General features: G+C 33.2%; 4 protein-coding genes across 4 annotated transcripts; 1 reads left to right on the top strand and 3 right to left on the bottom strand.

The window, feature by feature from the left end:
• Positions 1-2,003: 2,003 nt before the first annotated feature.
• Positions 2,004-9,536, top strand: LOC102593681 (CBL-interacting serine/threonine-protein kinase 1-like). Its single transcript, XM_006349805.2, has 12 exons — positions 2,004-2,455; positions 3,864-3,926; positions 5,689-5,760; positions 6,128-6,235; positions 6,351-6,431; positions 6,983-7,162; positions 7,512-7,736; positions 8,224-8,331; positions 8,418-8,534; positions 8,752-8,814; positions 8,908-8,982; positions 9,166-9,536. The coding sequence occupies exons 1-12, from the start codon at positions 2,231-2,233 to the stop codon at positions 9,259-9,261; spliced, it is 1,413 nt and encodes a 470-aa protein (XP_006349867.1). The 5' UTR covers positions 2,004-2,230; the 3' UTR covers positions 9,262-9,536.
• A 578-nt stretch (positions 9,537-10,114) lies between these two features.
• Positions 10,115-14,273, bottom strand: LOC102594006 (probable GTP diphosphokinase CRSH, chloroplastic). Its single transcript, XM_006349806.2, has 4 exons — positions 13,744-14,273; positions 11,339-12,271; positions 10,908-11,192; positions 10,115-10,766 (listed from the first exon to the last, which is right to left on the bottom strand). Exons 1-4 carry the CDS (start codon positions 14,134-14,136, stop codon positions 10,629-10,631), a joined length of 1,749 nt encoding a protein of 582 aa, XP_006349868.1. The 5' UTR covers positions 14,137-14,273; the 3' UTR covers positions 10,115-10,628.
• Positions 14,274-14,811: 538 nt separating this feature from the next.
• On the bottom strand, positions 14,812-17,399 carry LOC102593359 (pyruvate dehydrogenase (acetyl-transferring) kinase, mitochondrial-like). The gene is made up of 6 exons (XM_006349804.2): positions 17,133-17,399; positions 16,277-16,532; positions 15,979-16,159; positions 15,737-15,884; positions 15,425-15,641; positions 14,812-15,096 (listed from the first exon to the last, which is right to left on the bottom strand). The coding sequence occupies exons 1-6, from the start codon at positions 17,373-17,375 to the stop codon at positions 15,038-15,040; spliced, it is 1,104 nt and encodes a 367-aa protein (XP_006349866.1). The 5' UTR covers positions 17,376-17,399; the 3' UTR covers positions 14,812-15,037.
• A 969-nt stretch (positions 17,400-18,368) lies between these two features.
• LOC102593024 (ubiquitin-40S ribosomal protein S27a-like) lies at positions 18,369-20,375 on the bottom strand. The gene is given in 2 exon segments (NM_001288669.1): positions 18,369-18,996; positions 20,355-20,375. A coding segment is annotated over 1 exon segment (471 nt). The 5' UTR covers positions 18,975-18,996; positions 20,355-20,375; the 3' UTR covers positions 18,369-18,503.
• Positions 20,376-21,524: the final 1,149 nt, after the last annotated feature.

Below are 21,524 nucleotides of genomic sequence, written 5' to 3'. Positions count from 1 at the left end.
AATAAATATTGAATACTATTTGTAGAAAAAGTAATTTTTCATGAAAAATGAAGGAATTATTAGAAGAATTTGACATATTTGGAGTACTATATCTCATGAAAAATAATTTAAAATAAGAATGGTTATATTATCAATTGAAAACTAGAACAAATCAATTAGATAAAAGTTATTAACAATTTAACGTAAGGCCCCGTTTGATTTTTGTTTTAGGCCACGAATATACTTGAGCCGCCCCTAATGAAGAGAGAATATATCATTAAGACGTAAATAAGAGTAAGATAGTTAGGACTTTCTCCTAATTAAGAGTATTTATTTATTAAGAAGCGTGTAAAAAGTAAATACGATAAATAATTTAAAATAAATAAAATATATTTTATTTTAGTCAGTAGTAAGTATAGTACAAACTATTTGGTTACGTACCGCCACTTTTGCTTGACTTGACCATTCATTTCCCCGTGAGTTGTTGACGTTTTCTACCTTATCATCAACCGATATAATGTAGTGAATGAGATTGTTTGTTTTTTAATCAGAGACGAGCCCTAAGTATAGATAATATTTTGATAGGAAGCACTTCCTCCCCGAATGAAACTCTACGCGCGGCGTGAATCTAAGATAATTGGATCCATGAATGAAATTTTACGCGGCATAAGTCTAAAATAACCAAAATTCAATACTAATATCGAACATCGAGCCAAAAACAAAAGACAATTTTCCTTTCAACACCAAAATTTAAAGAATGGTTACCCAAAGGGTCAGTTATTGGTCATGTATATGACAAAACATCTATATATATAATATATAAATAATATATGTGTGTGCACACATGTCATATATATGACAATAATTTTATATTTATTTATTACGATTAAATATATTTTTGAAAATATTTATTTATAACTTCTAAGTATGGAGAAGTTACCTTAGAATCAAATAAAATGGCACGAAAAAGTCATATGTTGTTAATATTGTTAGAAGTATATATCCTCATTCCTGGTAAGCAGCATTCTAGAAGTATATATTGTTAAAAAAAAATTACAATAAATTATAAGTCTATACTTATAATAAAATTTAATATTAAATATAATAATATTAAATTTTAGAATCATTATTGATGAAATTCATAGTGTTTCAATTCTATAGCCATAACATTAGGTTATATCCATAGGGATAAAGGTGTGGTCCAAATGACATTTAAGTAAAAATAAATAAACTAGTGCATTTCGTATAAGATCGAAACTTGTAGTCTGATTCTCAATAACTTTTCAATATTCTTATCACTAGGTCAATATTGAATATGAATATTGTACATGATCATTAAAGAAATATATATATTATATTTATTATAATTTATTCCTTACCCATCATTGTTAAGATAAGTTTTTATAGTATCAATAAAAAGTGGTGATGGAATGGTAAGTGTGACATTTCTAATCGAGGGTAAATTAAACAGAATTAACCTATAGATTTTTCGAAGACAGAGCACATAATAGTTTAGGCAAATCTCACATAATGAATATCTCCAATTCGCTAAATACATGCGTTTTTTTTTTTTGGCTTGATGTAGTACCACACCTAAAAGACAAATAAATAATAAATAATATGTATCATGAATATATATTATCTTTTTTTGGTTTTTCACTCTCGATATTCGGAGCCCGTATTCGAGCTCTGACTAATCCAAATCACGCACTGCGGAGCCTATTCGAGAGTACAACGCTCCCAATAAAATTTTCTCCATACCCAATCCCAAGACCTCTGGTTTAGGATTAGCAGTCCCACCACTATATCATAACTCATGAACTTAGATCAAACAACGGTAAGTATTTTTTCATTTTTAATCAAAAATTTCCAAGGCAAATAATTTTTTTACTAGGTATACGCATCATAATATTTCACAAGTTATATCCCATATTTTTCTTAGAAATAGATTTTTAATTGATAAAACAGAAAAAAATTAAAGACCTATCCATTTGTAGATTCTGCGAAAATTACCACGTTATAATAGTGGCCCAATTAAACTAGTATAAAAACTCAACGCACTCCATTGACGAAATGGGCCATTGAAGAAAACTTCAGACTTCAAAAAACACACACAAATCGTGCATCTCATTCTTTCTTCATATCCATTTCTTCAAACCAAATCAAAATCTACACAAAAAAAACCTAGAAAATCAAAAGGGGTTTATACAAATCCCAATTTTTTTTTTCAATTTTTCGAATTCAGTGGGAAATGGTACTGATTCATCATCAGCAACAGCAGCAGCAGGAAGAAGAAATAGTACGAAGAGAAAGAGGTAAAAAGGGAATGCGAGTAGGGAAATACGAGCTTGGAAGAACACTAGGAGAAGGTAATTTTGGGAAAGTGAAGTTCGCTAAGCATACAGATTCAGCCCAATCTTTTGCTATTAAGATTTTGGAGAAGAATCGGATCCAGGACCTTCGAATCACTGATCAGGTATGTTATCGATGTTCTCTCTGTATTTTTTTTCGATCCGATTTAGAATTTAGACGTTGTGGGGTCTGATTGAGATGGAGCTATGTAGAATCGAGGGGTTTTTAGTTTGAGTCATTCTTCACTTTCTCCTTTGTTGCTCTGTTTTTTCTCTCTCCGGATTGTCAGTTTTGGGTTTTACTGGGTCGGAGCTAGGTAGAATTAAGGGGTTTGTTGAATCATTCTTCTCTTTGTCCATTTCTCTATGTTTTTTTGGGTCGGATTTAGAATTTAGATGTTGTGATTTTTGATTGGGGCGGAGCTAGGTGGAGTCGAGGGTGTTTAGTTGAATTATTCGTTTTTTTGTCTCCTTCTTTACTCCACGTTGTTCTAGGTTTTACTAGGTTGGTGTCGAAGTTGGGTTGAATCGAATCGAGAGGTCAAGTTTGAATCATTCTTCTGTTGTCCGTTATTTTTTTATATTTTTTTGTGTGTTTGCGCACAAGTGGAGCCAGGAAGGGTCAAGAGTTCGTTTGACCTATGCAAAAAATTACATTATTTATATACTACATATGATTAAAAAAAAATTGTTTATATTAAATATTAAATATCCTTCAACTTCTTCATGTATTTATCGTTTTTCATATTTTGAATTTTATTAATCAAAATCTTAGCCCCACCACTTTGGTTTGTATATATGAGAATTTCAGAATTTAATTGTTGTTGATTTTGATTGAGATGAAGTTGGATAGAGCTAAGGGGTTCAGCTGAATTCTCTTTGTTTGAAAATCGTATTGTGTGAAGAAGGCTAAATTGGATTTATTTGGTTATATATGAATTATTGAATAATAGTATAATTTTTTATACAAGGGAAAATTCGTTTTTTCCTATCTCTCTCTTTGTTTTCATTTTTGTGGCGAATTGGGTAGTCAGATGTGTTTGGGTTTAATTGGGGTGAAGCTAAGTAGAACGGAAAGGCTTTAGTTGAATCTCTTTCGTTCGAAAAGTTATATACTATAGATAGGGTTTAGTTATATAAGTTCTTGCTATTTCGAGTTTTGAATGATTTTTAAAATATATATTTAACTTTGTTTATATTAGTTTTATGCACATAGACATAAGATCCAACACTTAAATACTAATTTTGTCTCTACTACTTAGGTGAGATGGGTAGGTAACTTTTCTCTTTCGATTCACTATATAAGTTAATTTGTATATTTGAATAAAGATATAAAATAAAATCACAAAAGTTATAGCACAAGATTCTATTTTTGTGTTCTTTGATAAAAAGTAGCTAAAGGGGGGAAATGATGTTAGATTCACAAAAATAGTAAGTGATAGAATGATTTTATTGTCATGATTTAGTAAGATTTAGTTATTTGTGTCTTTTCGACTTAATTAGCTTTTAAATCTTTATGATTATATTTTACAGATAAAGAGGGAAATTCGAACCTTGAAAGTTCTCAAGCATCCAAATGTGGTTAGATTATACGAGGTACATTAATTTTAGCAATAATATCTGATACAAATAAATTTTTAAGATCTTATTATTTCTCATTATCAAGTTTGAATTTGAACAAGTCATCTCTATCTCTTCTTGTTTATTTCTTCATTTTTTTTTATTTTTTTTTTTAAAAGAATATTATTTTTGTTATTATTTTTTTATTCTCTTTTTGAATATTACTCAAAATGCTTCAAGGAAAGAATAACTTATTCACAACGCTGCACGTTTAAGAGATTCCTTGCTTCCTTTACTTTATTCATAGTTAATGTAAATAATATTTACAATATATCGATTTAAAATATGAAATATAAAATCTTAAAAATAAAATATGTTAATTATTATAATAAATAAAGATTATCTTGATAATGCAAAAAATATTTATACTGACAAAGTATATTACTTAATCTTGAAGTTAATTAGAAAAGAATATTTTTATCTTAAAATAGTGTTATCGTGCCTTGTAATACGTGTTTAGATTGATCTTACCCTAAAAAAAAGGATTTCGTTTGTACAGTAAAATATTTTTAAAAATAAATAAAAAATATATTTTAGTGTTTGGATTATTCAATTTTTTTTCCTTTAAAAAATAGATGATTGGGTTAAGTAATATAATTTGAATTTGAATTTGACTTTAAGAAGGTTTCTATATTTTTAAATTGTAAAACGATTTCGTATTTACATTAATGAGTTGCTTTGTATATTAATAATAAAGGATATTAGTTTAGTAGGCAGCTATACTGGTTAAAAGAAATAAAAATATCTACGTTCTTAACTTTTATCTCCATTCTTTAACTTAAAGATTAAACACAAGATCTTTAATAAGAAGCGATAAGATCTCTTTATTCCACCACACCCTTTGGTGATTAGTATATAACATATCCCGTTTGTCTTAATTTACGTGACACATTTTCCTTTTTAGTTTATCTGAAAAAGAATGATACATTCTATATTTAGTAACATTATAACTTCAAAACGTCTATTTCACCCTTAATGAAATAATTTATATAAACATCTACGACTTGTTTTGAATCACAATTTTTAAAAATCTTTATTTCTTTCTTAAACTACATATCACAACAAACAACATCACATAAATTAACACGAAAAAAATATTAACTTTTGAAATTCAGTTTGCTTAATTTTTTTTTAAAAGCATTAATAAACTTATAATCTCGACAAGAATACTCATCAAATTAATTAAAATATCCGCAAGCTGACTCGAATACTTCATTTATTATTGATTAGAGGGAAGATAATATGGTTGAGGATGGTCTAGCCATCTCCATCCATATTTTGACTTTATGTAATATCCTATTTTCCTCCATACAAGTCTTGATTGATTATTTGTAAATAGGTCCAAAAAAGAGGGGTAATTAGGTCCCACTCTCATATCTAAGATGAATGGACCATTTGGTACAAATTTTGCCACACAATAATAAAAGGCCCAACAACTAGGGGTACCATATTTAATTTTGACATTGACTACATTTTTTTTAAAAAAAATTTATTAGTAGTAGCAGCAAGGTCTATCTAGAGTTTCAAATTTCACATGTAAAACGTTATGATAATGACTTTTTTTTATTACAAGACTGAAAAGTGACTATTTGTGAATTGTATCATTTTTTTGGGTGGGGCGTGGGGGATTTAAGTTTCATAAAATGACAATGTAAAAATAGTGTTACAAGTCAAATTTGTTGTAGTTTTTAAGTGATCTGATTGTATAAATATTTTTTTCCTTGACATGTATAAACAGGTATTAGCAAGCAAAACCAAGATTTATATGGTGTTGGAATATGTAAATGGTGGTGAATTATTTGATAGAATAGTAAGTAGATTTTCTTAATGAGATAATAAATAAATGTGATCTTTAACTTCGTCTCATCTGTCATTTATACCCTTCAATTTTGAGTGTGCACAAGTAGAAACTTAAATTTGTATAAAGATGAACAATTAGACACACGCACCTTACATGGCAATTTGCATCCTATGTGTACTATACCACGTAGAATACGTGTGTCTACTTGTTCAACTTTATACAAGTTTAAATGTATACGAGTTGAAGGACATAAATGTCAGTTGAGGCTAAGTTAAATGACATATTTATGTATTATATCTTTCTTAATTTGCCATTAACTTTGTGTTTTTTTTTTTTTTTCATTAAATTAACTATCTCCATTAATCGTCATTGATAGGCTTCTAAAGGTAAACTTTCAGAAACACAAGGGAGAAAACTATTTCAACAATTAATTGATGGTGTTAGTTATTGCCATGACAAAGGTGTCTTCCATAGAGACCTCAAGGTAAATATAGTACAAAAAATGTAAATATTTCTTTTTTAAAATTTATACTTTCTTCATTGGAAAATTGTCACAAACATATTGTATATATTATAATACTTGTTTTCACAAAATGCAGCTAGAGAATGTGCTCATTGATGGTGGCAGAAACATAAAGATATCAGATTTTGGACTAAGTGCATTGCCTCAACATCTTAGGGTATGGTACTTAACTTGTGACTAGTAATAGTCGAGGCGAATCTAACGTTTAGAGTCAACAGATTCAGAATGGATGTGATCAATTATAAATTTAGAGGGACTAATACAAAATGTCTTAATTTAACCCTTCGTTATACTTTGATGTCATTCATACTTTTGTTGTTCACAAATCATCTCATATCTTGTCCTTGAACCTAATGGAGCTCCAACTTGAAGTAAAAAAGAAGGTAATTTATAAACCATAATTGAAAGTTGAGCTTAAATCTTTTTGACACGTGTAATTCGCTTAATCTACGATGAAATTATATAAAGTCAAGGGTTAGTACAAGACAATATGCCCATAGTAAGGGTATGAATGACCTCAAAGTAAAAAACGGATGATAAACTTAAGATGTTTCGAGCCAGAAGAGTAGAGCATTTCAATTGAACCTGTTGACTAGCTTTGGATCCGCCTCTAAATATTAGTTGAGCGACCATCTTGTTCACTTACTTTACCATACAAGCATGTTTTTTTGTTGTCAAGCTAAGTTAGCTCTTCTTATTCATCTATAGGATGATGGCTTGCTGCATACAACATGTGGTAGTCCCAACTATGTTGCTCCTGAAGTTCTTTCTAACAGAGGCTATAATGGTGCAACTTCAGATACTTGGTCCTGTGGTGTCATTTTATATGTCATTCTCACTGGCTTTTTACCCTTTGATGATAGAAATCTTGCAGTGCTTTATCAAAAGGTTAGTTTTTTTCTTCTTCTAGCGTGTGCACGCGTGCAGTGGCCGATCCAGAATTTAGACGTTATGAGTTCTGATATATGTGTTTAACTTGTTTTTGTGCACATAGAGAGATATCTACCCTAAAACACTAGCTCCCATTTGGCCATAGATTTTGAACTTGAAATTTTTTTGAAGTAAGGTTTTCAAAATCTTATCCAAAATCTATGGACAAACGCTAGATAAGTTCTGTTGAATACACAATGCTATTGTTATTTGTTGGGTCTGCTACTATACATGTTGCTATGTGTTTTATATGGAGTCATCTTTGGTAGCGAAGTTTTTAATATTGTTTTTTGGGATTGTGAATCAGATTTTTAAAGGGGATGCTCCAATACCAAAGTGGCTATCACAAGGAGCAAAGAATCTTATAAAGAGGATTCTTGATCCAAATCCACAAACTAGAATAACAATGGCAGAGATTAAAGAAGATGAATGGTTTAAACAAAACTATACTCCTACAAATCCTGATGAAGAGGAAGATTTGGAAAGTGATGATACATCCTCTGATGATGAAGTGTTGACAATACATGAAGTAGTATGTCTTTCATCTTTAAATTGTTTGTCCATGTCTTGCATTATCTCGTGTTTGTTGAACAGTGTGATCATCTCATCTAAAAGTTTAGTTATATCTTCAACATGCTAAGTTTTGATAATGGATGACCGTGAGAAGTTGAATCCTAAGACTTATGTCTACTACTATGATTACATGTTAGAGATGATACATTTTCATTTACTTTTGTTATATCTTTAACGTATTTCATTATGCTCGTGTCTGTTGAACTGTGTGATCATCTCGTTTAAGAGTTTAAGAAGATCATCCCACGCCTCCATCATGTGTTGATCACACACTTTTTGATGGCCGAGCATGTTAAAATTCTTTTTGATATGGCTGACCATGAGACTTGAACCTTGGACTTCACTACGATAACATGTTAGGAGTTGAAACATGTTTATTTACTTAATTATATCTTCAACGGTATCGTGATTTTTGACTAATTGATCTTCTTTATATCCTTGGACAGCCACTTGACATAGAAAGAAATCCAGAATCACCTTCTCTTATCAATAATGCCTTTCAACTTATAGGAATGTCCTCATGCCTTGATCTTTCTGGATTTTTTGAAAATGAGGTAAGCTCTTTAACCTTAATCACTTCGAATCATACAAGGATCGATCGATAAAAATACCTATACTAAATTACTTGGAATTTATCTAGGATGTTTCTGAGAGGAAGATCAGGTTCACATCTAATCTCTCTCCAAAAGAATTGCTAGATAGGATTGAGAATTTAGCAGTTCAAATGGGATTTCAAGTCCAGAAAAAATCTGGAAAGGTTAGTACATATATGTTCATATATTGTCTCTTACGCCTTCATAAATGTTGTGTCTTTGCTTTCGTGAGTCAAGGATCTATCAGAAACAACCTCTCTACCTGTCACGGTAGGGGTAAGGTCCACGTATACTTTACCCTCCGCACTCCCTACTTGTGGTACTATACTAGGTATGTTGTTGTCGTTGTTGTAAAACCTTGTTTCTGTGTTTGTATTGTAGTTAAAATTATTGCTAGAGAACAAAGGTCAAAAAACACAAGCCAGTCTTTCAATAGTAGCAGAGGTAAGTAAACATTTGAGATACTTAAATTCTCTTTGTTTTCATGAATAATACAACAAAGTATTAAAAATCTAATATTTTTACCAAATTTTTCAGGTTTTTGAGATTAGTATATCCTTGTATGTTGTAGAGTTACAAAAATCTTCCGGGGATTCTGCAGTATATAGACAGGTACATATATCTACACCCTTGTCAACATTAGTAACAATCAGAAGCGGATCCAGGACAGGTTCTATGGATTCAACTAAACTCATTGCTTTCAGCTCGATCATTGAATCCACAGACTCGAGATCCTGGATCTACTATGGTCCTCAAACCTCAGACACTAATCAAAATGTTTTTTTCATTTTACAGTTGTGTAATAGATTATCAGATGAATTGGGAGTCCAGCAAAGTGAAGAACTACTGACAAATCTAATTGTGAAAGATGGAAATCATACCAGTGAGTAAGCCCATTCTTTATCGTCCGAGAAGCAAGAATTACCTCAACAACTGAGAGTAACAGAGTAGAAGACAGTAAATGAGATGCAACTATAAATATAGGTCTATTGTAATGCTCATATAACAACTGTTGGCTAAGAAAAGTCCGCGGTAAATATAAGTTTCTTTCGTTTTCCCCCTGTTAACTCTGAAGCAGCTGTTATTTTGTACATTCACATAGCTTTGTCAAAGAAGGCACAATGAAACTATCAATAAAGGTCTAGACATCAAGTCTTTACTTTATACTTTGTGTTATCTTGCCTCACTCTTTGCTACATACTATTATGAATTATTATGTGGTCGGCAAACCTTTCTTTCTACGAGCAACCTATCAAATCGGATCATGTATTTGGGTTTTTTCTCATTGTATTCAAGAGAAATAGTCCTAAGAAATTCCTGAGGGCCAGTAACACACGGTTCGATTCTTGGTGGATAATGGGCCCGCCCCCTCTACCCCTATCTACTTAAATACCAGCTTTCGTCTGCAACAATAGACAGTGGCGGAGCCAGGATTTTCATTAAGGGGGTTCAACATATGAAGAATTTAAACACACAAAAAAGTCGAAGGGGGTTCAACATCTACTATATATAAAAAAAAGAAAAATTATAACCATGTATACACATTCTAATTTTCCGTCAAAGGGGGTTCATCTCCTTACTAGGTCCACCCCTGACAACAGGGTTCGAACTTGTAAGCGTGTGCACATCACGTGCTCTTAACGCTAGACCAAAGCCCCATGGATGGGTTTTACCTTTTTCTTCTATATTTAGACAATCTATGAGTACATATACATGACAATTAGAAATATCAAGTAGGAAAGTATTACCAAATTTTCTGCTCATTGGAAACATCGTAGAAATATTGTTTCAAGATCCAAATACTATTCCAAAGAATGAGACCGTACAACCGGAGACAAATTTTCCAATCCAAATGATAGGCTGCAAGTATATTTATTCACTCAAATGTGTACATTCTGTCCATAAAATACTATGTACAAGAGTTGTACAGAAATGATACATGTTACAACATACAGATGCATTATATTTGACTGAGACCAAACTATTATACAGAGGGACTGAGTACTTTTCCTGGAAAGATTTTTTCTTTGAGGCTTCAAAAATCCCCAGTATAGCGCACGGCCTTCTCAATAAATACATACATAAAGAACACAGATTTAACAGATGCATTATATTTGACTGAGACCAAAACTATTATACAGAGGGACTGAGTACTTTTCCTGGAAAGATTTTTTCTTTGAGGCTTCAAAAATCCCCAGTATAGCGCACGGCCTTCTCAATAAATACATACATAAAGAACACAGATTTAACAGAATGTACTAATTTGTTACCAGACTACCACCTTGCTCTTTACTGTACAGTTGAATGAAACCCGTGTCGTTTGCCAATTGCAGCTTAGCATTTAACAGTGTTTGGTAATGATCATCTCTATCTTCTAAATTCCGGATGAATTCAACCTGAAACAACATTAGTATTATAGTCAAAAGTTGAACGTGTTAGAGAATGACTCACGTAGGAACTTGTTTATATGTCATCCAAGAGCAAAGAACTGTTCAAGGCAATTTGAAAGTTTAAATGATTTATATTAGTTCATGTACCTGGTTCTGAAATATATCAAATTCATCTGAGCTCAGAAAACCATCACTGTTTGAATCGAGAAGTTGCATCATCTCCCGCGCATCGTCTCCTGGGGCACCAAGTTCTTCCATCACTTCCATAAGTTCGCCGATGCTTATTTTACCATCTCCATTCTTGTCAAGAAGACGGAACACCCTGCCTCTCTTGTCAATATCCAGACCTTTTTGATTCGCCGAAGGAAAATCTCTAAGACGCAATGCTGCAAGCTCTGCTGCAGCGATCATGATTGCCTTCAGATGCCTCGCCTGTGTATGATTTGACGACAAACAACATAAGCATAGACAAAAGTGTAGGGGTAAGGTTTGCGTACATCCTCTCCCCAGATAAGTATGTTGTTGTTTATGTTCGAAATATGTTGGCATTATGAAATGGGATCTAATACGATGTTTACCTCTTCAGGATCAGTAACACCGCCCTTGTACAATGCATGAGATGCTTGCCCTCCAGATGCTAGCATATCCATTTCTGCTGTTCGTATTTGAATTTCCATTAGCGGTCTAGTCCGTCCATTTTCACTGGTATCAACAGCCATGTGCAAACTTCTATATCCATTAGCCTTAGGCCTTAAGATATAGTCCTTTGACCTACTTGGTATCTCTTCCCACAAAGATTGGACAACTTCACGTGCTCTGTAGCAAGCCTTTTCCCCGATTTCCGACTCATCTACTCCTGATATAGGAGTCAATACAACTCTTAGACCTAAGATGTCATTCACCTCTTCAAGCTTCCGACCATCTCTCAAAAGTTTCTTCATGGTGCTATAACGACTTTTATAACGACCCTCAACAGATATCTTACTCACCATTCCATTTAATAGTGGATCAGATTTAAGGGACTGAAGCAGCTGCTCCTTGCAGATATCTATCAGAGGCTTATTTCCAGACTCGTGACTTCTCAACCATGCATCAAGATATAGATATGAGTAAGGAAACATGTATCTAAAAGAAAGATCCTCGAGTTCAAGAGATAATAGGTTAGTTCCAATGGCATGCGCTAGAGGAGCATGTAGTTTCATAACCTCAAGTGCTATCATCTGCTGCCGGTACCTAGGTAAATAATCAAGGTGCCTCATCATATCGAGCTTGATGGCAAGGTCTAATACTAATGCCCTGACATCATAGAAGGTCAGACAAAATTTCCTCAATGCAGTTGCACTATCATCATCCAATACTTCTACCTTTAAGGCCATATGCTTCACACGCAAGCTTTCATGCATTAAATGAGCAGTACTGGTACCAATCCGATCCCTCACGTCATATATTGATATAGCACCTGCCTCCAGAACTTCTCTTAGTAGCCCATTGGATATAACTTCAGCATCCATCTGTAACATATGGCAAATACCTTTTAGCTTTCACTTAAATTGAGCATGCACACGCACACACACAGAAGGCGCAATAGCAAGCTTCCAATAAGGGGTTACAAAGTCATGCTTTTGGATTCTGAATCAGCAGGTGGTGCATCTGAAGAAAATTGACGAGAAAACCATGTTCGATTATAAACATATGCTTCCGCATTATTGTTGGAACAGATCATCACTCTAAAAAGTGTATATTTTTAACCAACAAAAATATAACAAAAGATTGAAACATCTCCAACTGACATTACCAGAATTCTGGCTACACTAACAAACAATCAATCAATCAACTACGCATGTTAGCGACGATGGAACAACACAACAACAATATCACACCAAAGTTCAAGTGTGAATAGTTTAATGAAATTAAATTCTTGAAAGTCGTCAATGCTGTGAAGAAATAGAATGTAGAACGTCCCAAAATGGACAGAATGTTACATAAACACCAAGTCCACAAATGCTCGACATGTGTAATTCTTTTTTCATAATTTCTATCATCATAACTCATAGAAACGGATGTTAGATTGTTAACAAGAAAAAATATTCTTTCATTCGTTTACTACTCCCCATAAAATTACCATTAACCATTTACATTGACTTGTAGCACAAAATTAACTAATCTTAGGCAAATATACAAATATATATGAGTACTTTCCGTATGTATATTGTTAAATCATAAAAAAATCTATTTGTTCAACACATTAAGTAAAGGTAGAACCTTTGGGGCTAATTTCCTTCTACTATACTCTATTTCCTCCTCCTTCATCTCTTCTTCATGAAAATAATTCTACTAGTTTAATACTCCCCCAAAAATGGTTTTTTTACTTAATTGTCTGATAACTAATCTTGGTCCACCGAAATTTAACCCGCCGTACAATAAAGTTTCAAAACTATTTTTGCCACATAAAAATGACTGAACTTTATTTACCCTCTATAATAGTAATTAGTAAGTAAGAAAACTATTTTCCGACATAATTTGCTCTCGTTTGGCCTTCGAAGTTGAAACTTGAAAAGTCGAGTTTTTTAAGTTGTGATTTTTGGAATTTAAAGTCTGTTTGGACATCCATTTTACTTGGAAAAAAATCGAAGTTTTGTGAGTGGAAGTTCCAAAAACTATTTCATGACCAAACAGATATGAAGATAAATTTACAAAATCTATGGCCAAACACTAGCAAAGAACAGAACTTTACATTGTAACATCAAAGTCAGCTTAGTAGATAAAGTTCAGTTAAGTTTAAACTTATAATGTGACATATCAATAGTAATCTAACTTTACCATTAACAAAACTAAGTGAAAATCAACACTATAAACATCAAATACGAATAAATTTTACTGAACTTTACACACTATTTACTGTCACATTCAGATAATAACATCACATTCAGCTTAGCTTAGTAAGTTAAAAGCTATATGCATCGAGTGCGAATAATTTTTTTACCTGCAAATCAGCTAAAATTACAGCAACAGACAGAGCTTTCGATATCGGAGATCGACCATCGGGTGCAAGTGGAAGTGACTGAAGAATTGGAATACACAATTTAAGAGTCTTAAACAGCAATCGAGAAGAGCTAGTAGAAAGAACACTACTATCCATTCTTTCAGTTAGCTCATTGAAAGCACCCACTAACTCCACTACCATTTTCCCGCCGGATTGTTCCGGCGCCGCCACCACTGCTGAAACCCTCACGTCGGAGGAGATCTGGGTCTTACAACTCCGACTCCGGCGCCGGCGCCGGCGGAAGTAATTTGGGGATTTGGGTAAGTGTAAGTGTGGGGATTTTTTAGTATTTGGGGGAAAATGGAGAGTGCAATCGTTTAAGTGGAGCTCCATATTGGATGGAGAAATGGGTTATGGTGATTTTGAATATGGAAGAAGAATCGCCATTGATGAATTTTTGGTAAATTTACAGAGAAATGTGGAGGAAGAAAGAAGAAAGTAGACTTGTGTTTCTTTCTTCTTATGGATAGTGGCATGCCACGTGTTGAATATGTCAATCATATATACTTGGTATATATTTTTACGGAGTTTGATTAAATTTGAATTTGTATTTGAGTCAAAGTTTAAGAAACAAAGACAGGTTTTCAATATTTGTGTGGATATAAATTATCTCATATGGGTAAAATAGGCGTTTAAAAGTTCAATTGAAAATGAATTCGTGAAAACCAGACTTCAAATCGACCTTCAAAAGCTCATTCTACGGGTCCAATTTACGGCCCGTAGTTGGATTTACGGCGTGTGATCAGATTCGTGGAAATCAACCCCAAAAATAAGTTTCAAGACTTCATTTTACAAACCTAAATTACGGTTCGTAGATGGTTTTACGGCCCGTAATAGGTCCGTAAGAATCAACACAAAAAAATAATTTTCAAAAATTGGTTTACGAGTCTAGTCTATGGGTCGTAAATAGAGTTTGCAGTTGTCAGACTCAGAAAACTCTACTGGGATAAACGCTGGAAGGAGGATCAAACACAGGATTAGATGGAAAGCAATAAATTAAACACTTGATAAAAAAATAATCCTTACATTACCAATCTCTGCGTTACTAATCCATATGTTACTAATCTTTGCGCTATTAATCTTTGTACCAAACGTCCCCGAGCCCTAATAGAACAAAGAGGCTTTGCTACTAACATCGTTTATTTGTTTTCCAAAATGAGTTTTCAAAGTTCTCCCTTTGTAAGTACATTAGAATCAAATTTTCTAAACAAGATTGAGCTCCCAATGTCATACATCAAGGCAAGGGCTCTTGTGAATCTCCCAACCTCAATAAATGAAGGAAAGCATCTGTACCTGTAACGAGGTTAGAGATTTAGTTAAGGGTGTTGAAAGTTTAACAAATATGTATACACAATATAGTTTCTTGTATACGCAAATATAACTCTTCGATGAATGCAGATATGATCAATAGAGTGGTTACCATTCAAAACTAAACGACCACCACCCTTCACACTACGTGGCTACGCCACTGTTTATGTAACATCTTTTAAGTGCTAGCTATTCCTTCATCAAAATTCAGGCTAAGTTACATATACACACAATACAATTATGCAGATGCACTCTTAACTGTTATGGCCTGTCATAACAACGATGCTATAATATCGAAAAATAAGTATCATACCATAGCCTTCCATCGAGAGAATCTGCAAATCCCCTCCAAAGTAACGAGCATATAAACGACTTATTGGAATTCCATAGCCATAACCAGCCATGGTGCATGCAGTAGCTGCACCAGTTGTTGTGAAGTCCTCGTCCAGCGGATTCTCAGCTGTACTGTAGAGATAAGTAAATATTTTGGGAAGGCCACTTCTTGGAATTCCACCTCCTTCATCAGAAATCTGTATCAACGCGAGCATTCCTACTAAGTAATGCAAAGAAAATAGCTAGACATTTTCGAATCATAGTAAGAATGGTAAATGAGAAGAGGTCATGCCTTAATGGTGACATCCTCTAAACCACCAGCAACTATTATACGAATAGGAGGTGCATCGTCATCAGAATCCATGAATCGTTCTTGTACAGCACGGGCAGAGTTCTTTACCAACTCAAAAACCATCATATGCAGATGAGATGGAACATAACTGCAGATAAAAAACATAAAACAAAGAAATAGGACCTGACAGAACTATCGTTTTGTATAACGAATGATGGTCATGATTTAAGGAGAAAGCATACGGGAATGTCAAATTAGGATCTCCGTAAATGTTAACTTCAGGTGCACTGCCATATTCACGTAAGCATATACTCCGGGCATCCTCACTGGCATCGCGTACAACCTCCAGGGGAGACATTTTTGTATGTATATATCCCACACAATTGGGGAGTGGATTAGGATCATGTAAGGCCACATGCTGCCCTGCATTTAACAAAAATTTAGCTGTGAAACCACATTTGTTAACGTTGAAATGAAACAACTTATACAAGATAAAGATCGATGCTAGAAGAATTAAGCCAGGAAAAGTATGGAACTGACCGATAAGCATACGAATCCCAATCCTAGATAAGTAAAATCGATCAAGAAACTGGTGTACTTCTTTCAAATCCTTATAATCGAATTGAGGCCGCTCTTTCTTGAGTTGTTTGACTCCCAAAGCCATCATAGGAACGACATTATTGTGCCTGACCTTAATCATCTTAACCATTTGTGTAAATTTCAAGTCATCATTTTTATCCTTTATTTCTGGATAGGATCGAAGGTCACGAAAAGAATCCAAATACCAATCACGAACCTAAAACAGAGAAAGCAACACAACATTATATACTTGTAATGTACAATATGAAGGGATATGGCAAATTTAGTCTAAATGTCAAACACCAAGGTGACAGAATTGCATCAACATGTGTGGGAAATCGAATTCGTTGGAAATGTGGAATGGATACATATGATTAGTAGAGCCAACTCAACTTTGGGATGCATATTGATTGATCAAACACCAGGGTGGTCTATGCCAAAAGGATGAAAATCTAAGGAAAAACAACAGAATCACTAAGTAGGTGGAAACGAACAAACGAACTATTAACAGAAGCAACAATAAGAACGTTCAAGTGTTGGTAACAGAAATAAACTCAATCTAGCAACACTGACTCAACGATCAATAACATGGGCGAAAACCATTGGAGATCAAGGTTCAAATCCCAACAACAAAGACGCGATCAAGTTGGCTTAAACAACACCCTCATTTCTACTTTGTTTAAGCTACAATGAATCTTCCAACAACATAGATTATCTATATAAACAACATACAAGTAATTCTTCATTTTTCACACATTTTAATTCGATGAAACCAACAATAACAACATACACAATGTAATTCCACGAGTAAACCAACCTGTAAAACAGCATTCTTTGAAGACAATCCATAAGGAAGATTTTCAAGCTCAATAACTCTACGAGCAATTCGAATAGGCAACTCTTTATGAACAAATTGAGCAGAAATCAATAAATTTTTCGAAGAACCTCCAAAATTCATCATATGTTTTAAACTAACACCAGTTTGTTTCATGCTTCCCCATTCCTTCACCTCCTCTGCCAATTCCTTAACAAGGCTATCACTCAGTTTCTTCTTCGCCATCAAACAAAACTCAAAAAAAAAACACAATTTTGACAAAGATAAAGTAAGGGATTTATTTACTCTATAACCTCAAAACAAAACAACATATATCAAAAATCCAAAAATGGGGTTCATATCTACTTCAAGAATCCAAAAGGGGTTTAGAAAAAAAGTGATTTTTGTCAATAAATGTGGATATTAATGGAAAATTTAATTGACTCATATGAAAAATTTGTTCTTTCATAGCATGGAAGAAGACAGTTACTATACTTAATGCAAAGCAATAGGATTAGAAAAGGTCAAATATACTTTCTTCAGCTTCATCTAAATATACCTCTTTTGTAATATTTTCAGTTACTCATCATTTACCTCTTTTGTTATATTTTCAGTGTAAGAATTAGTTACGCAAGATTTATAATGTAAGAAGTAGTTACGTCAAGATTTGTAATGTAAGAATTAATTACGCAAGATTTAGATTTATAATGTAAGAATTAGTTACGCAAGATTCGGTAAGATGTAGTAATTTATGTGGCAGTTATTGTAGTAGTTATTTGAATAAACATTAAATAATAGATGAATTGATTTATAGTTTATGTATGTTTATATTGTATTAGATGTGATGAATTCATAGTTACTAAATATTGTATTTGATGCGATAAATTCTGTCTATTACCAGCATATCAATTATTCATTTGTCCTATTTTTATTATATGAATATTAGGAATGGAACCTTTTTTCTGTGATAGCTTTTGCTACTCAAAAGTCAAAATTGACATGTGATGTTTGAGAGCTTTTTTAGGTTTGGATTTATCACCAATTTAATTCTTACACAAAATTTGTCAGTTTGTGCTTGGTTAACCAACCAAGCAAATCAAGCAAAGAGGTTTCAAGATAGCAAGTGACGATTGGAAGAAGGGTGGGATCCGAACAAAATCAATGAAACGGAAGAAATCCGAGTGAATAGAAGCACAAAAACAAAAGGTGCAAAATACTTTAGCTGACAAGATCCATAGCTTCTTATAAGCTGCAAACATAATCCCATAATCTAAATTCATTACATCTTGTCACAAACAAGACATTAAAAGGAGAGTATAGGGACACAAATGTGAGCAAAATCTAAGATAAAGCAATAACCAAACTAACAATTCTCTAATCACCACCAGCCTTCTGGTAAACATAGGTAAGCCCACATTTACCACAATAGTGCCTATCAAAATGGTTAGCCATGAAGGTTCCAGCGCCACACTCAGCGTTGGGGCACTCCTTACGGAGCCTCTGAACCTTGCCAGAATCATCAACCTTGTAAAACTGGAGGACAGCGAGCTTAACCTTCTTCTTCTTGTGCTTGATCTTCTTAGGCTTAGTGTAAGTCTTCTTCTTACGCTTCTTGGCACCACCACGGAGACGAAGGACAAGGTGGAGGGTAGACTCCTTCTGGATGTTGTAGTCAGCTAGTGTTCGTCCATCCTCGAGCTGCTTACCGGCGAAAATCAATCGCTGCTGGTCTGGTGGAATGCCTTCCTTGTCTTGAATCTTAGCCTTAACATTGTCAATGGTGTCCGATGACTCTACCTCTAAGGTAATAGTCTTGCCCGTCAGGGTCTTTACAAAGATCTGCATTTTTCACCACTTGGTGCACCAGCTGCACAACTCAACAAAGAGCATATATTCAATATATTAATGACTACATCACAATTATAAACAAAGCGGGAGTCAACTGTATAAATCCCTTGCACTCATTTCACACTATTCCGACCAAATCAAACAAAGCACAAATATTTTATCAATCAACTAAGTCTCTATTCCAACAAAAAAAAAGTTTCCTTTGTCACCATTGTAACTATTCACTTCATTTTATCATAAAGCTGTAGAACTATTCAATTCTATTTGAGCCAAATCACTGACTACAACTACATACAATGCATAAATACGAATATTTCTTCAATCAAAAAACTAGGCCTCTATTGCAATGAAAATATTGGAGTTCCTCTATGACCACATTAGACGAAGTAACATATATAACTTGAAGAAATCACAAGAAACAATGATATCGTGTGTGTGAAAGGGAGTCAGCTATGAATTATATGTAACTATTCAATTATACCCGAGCCAAACTAACGACAACACCTCAATTACAAACAAAACTAACCATTTGCTCTATTTGGGTAATATCAAACAACAAACAGACATTCCATCAATCAGTTAACTAGGGTTCTATTTCTGTAACAATTAAGGCATATCTTGGGGCAATTTAAACGAACATTTGTTTAACTTGTAAAAATCAAAACAATGATATGGGGAAAATATTTTGCTCAATTCGGGTCAAATCAAACAAAGAACAAATCTTTCATCGATCAATCAACTAGGCAAAATGAACAGATCTTTCATTGATCAGTCAACTAGGCATCTGTTTCAAAGAAAAAGAATGCAGTCCCTCTATAACTACGTATGTCTAGTATAGCCTAGCCCAATTTAAACGAGAAACATATATTAACATGTAAAAATCACAAGAAACAATGATATGGGGAAAATGAGATCTAGCTATATGAATACTCTTAAGCTATTCCTTATAAAAACCATTTTGCTCGATTCAGGTCAAATCAAACAAAGAACAAATCTTTCATCAATCAATCAACTGGGCATCTGTTTCAATCAAGCAAATTGCTTCCTAACTCAAATTAACATGTAAAAATCACTATAAACAATGATATGTGAGCAATGGGATTAGCTCTAACCATTTTGCTCAATTCGGGTCAAATCAAACAAAGAACAAATCTTTCATTAATCAATCAACAGGGCAACTATTTCAATCAACAAAATTGCAGCTCGGGTCTATTCTAGATCAAATTAACATGTAACAATTACTAAAATCATATCGAACAACGTATAATCGAGAAAATATGAGCAAAAACATCATCAATAATAAAAAGTCACTAAATACATTTGTGTTTTACAATACAAAAGATCATTACATTATAATTAAGAGAAATTGACACTTACAAATTTGAAGGTGAAAAAGTGCCGCTACACTGAGAGTTGAAGGAAGAAAAATGGCGGTTAGGGTTTATGAAGAATTTATAGTTCCAATTTGGGCCCTAACTGGGCTTGCAAATAATAATCTGGGCTTGAACCCAAGACCCGTTCGTTTCAATGGGTTATCAAAATAGGATCTTATGGTAAATTGGATCGAACGGTAGGCGTTTGAACATAAAGATTATGATATAAAAAAAAAGGTATTTGGAACTTGAATTATGTTATTTAATTAAACGAGTGTTATTTAACATGTGATTGACGTGGCAAAAAAAATAATCAATGAGAGCACAAGTCTGAAAACTATGGGCTTGCCAGCTCGTTTGGTTATCGAGATGGAATAAGATATTTCATGAATTGAGATATATTAAGATATTCTAGAAAACTTGTTGTCTTACCTTCTATATGTGGATAAGTAATTACACGTTATTTTATTATAATATGTATCTGAAACTAACTAATATTGATGAGTAATATTAATTCAAAACGGAAGTTATTATAGTATGTATAGTCATTGTATAGCTCATGTCGATATAGATGAATGTTTTTAGTCTGGACTTAGGAGTGTTATAACTTATAGCAATACACGTAAGTTAGGGTATTTACACTTATTATATATGACTATACACATATTATACATATAGAGTGTTTGGAATGGGGAAAAAAAATGTGTTAAGAGAATTTATATGCAATCTAGTAGTATGAAATTTCATAAATATAATGTTGTATAATATTATATATTGAGATACATAACGTAATAAATATATATCTTTGAAACTTTCAAAATTTGTTCATAAATCGGATTCGTTGAATGCGTTTTATTTCTTATTCTATCATCTCTGTTTTTGCTTGTTATTTTTTTCTTCCAGTGAATTGCATTTCACTTTTAGAGAATTATATTCATTATTTCATTGCAAAATTCGATAGGAAAAGTGTTTGTTGAAGCAAAATTGTCAACTCAACTTTTGATTCTTGTGTTATTATTTTTAATTATTATATAGTTTTAATTCGATATTTGTCACTCGTTTTGAGATCTGGAATTTTATTTTTTGGGGCTAAAATATTCATGATCTCTTAAAATGAATTTTGTATCTAAAGCTCAAAAACGAGACTTCTAATTAAAGAAAGAGCAATATATAT

Source organism: Solanum tuberosum, unplaced genomic scaffold (assembly GCF_000226075.1).
Source record: "Solanum tuberosum cultivar DM 1-3 516 R44 unplaced genomic scaffold, SolTub_3.0 scf00114, whole genome shotgun sequence".
NCBI lineage: Eukaryota > Viridiplantae > Streptophyta > Magnoliopsida > Solanales > Solanaceae > Solanum > Solanum tuberosum.
The sequence above is the reverse complement of the archived record's forward strand: the minus strand, read 5'-3'. Positions and strand labels throughout refer to the sequence as shown.

Bases quoted from the DNA above. Each gene is read 5' to 3' on its own strand.
- LOC102594006 (XM_006349806.2), bottom strand. From the start codon at position 14,136: ATGGAGCTCCACTTAAACGATTGCACTCTCCATTTTCCCCCAAATACT. The intron at 12,272-13,743 runs GTAAAAAAATTA...CATATGTTACAG, and splicing joins TAATTTTAGCTGATTTGCAG to ATGGATGCTGAAGTTATATC. The intron at 11,193-11,338 runs GTAAACATCGTA...AATCATACACAG, and splicing joins GTGTTACTGATCCTGAAGAG to GCGAGGCATCTGAAGGCAAT.
- LOC102593359 (XM_006349804.2), bottom strand. From the start codon at position 17,375: ATGGCGAAGAAGAAACTGAGTGATAGCCTTGTTAAGGAATTGGCAGAG. The intron at 16,533-17,132 runs GTTGGTTTACTC...TCTCTGTTTTAG, and splicing joins CAAAGAATGCTGTTTTACAG to GTTCGTGATTGGTATTTGGA. The intron at 15,097-15,424 runs GTATGATACTTA...ACCTCGTTACAG, and splicing joins TCTCTCGATGGAAGGCTATG to GTACAGATGCTTTCCTTCAT.
- LOC102593681 (XM_006349805.2), top strand. From the start codon at position 2,231: ATGGTACTGATTCATCATCAGCAACAGCAGCAGCAGGAAGAAGAAATA. The intron at 6,236-6,350 runs GTAAATATAGTA...CACAAAATGCAG, and splicing joins TCTTCCATAGAGACCTCAAG to CTAGAGAATGTGCTCATTGA. The intron at 7,737-8,223 runs GTATGTCTTTCA...ATCCTTGGACAG, and splicing joins TGTTGACAATACATGAAGTA to CCACTTGACATAGAAAGAAA.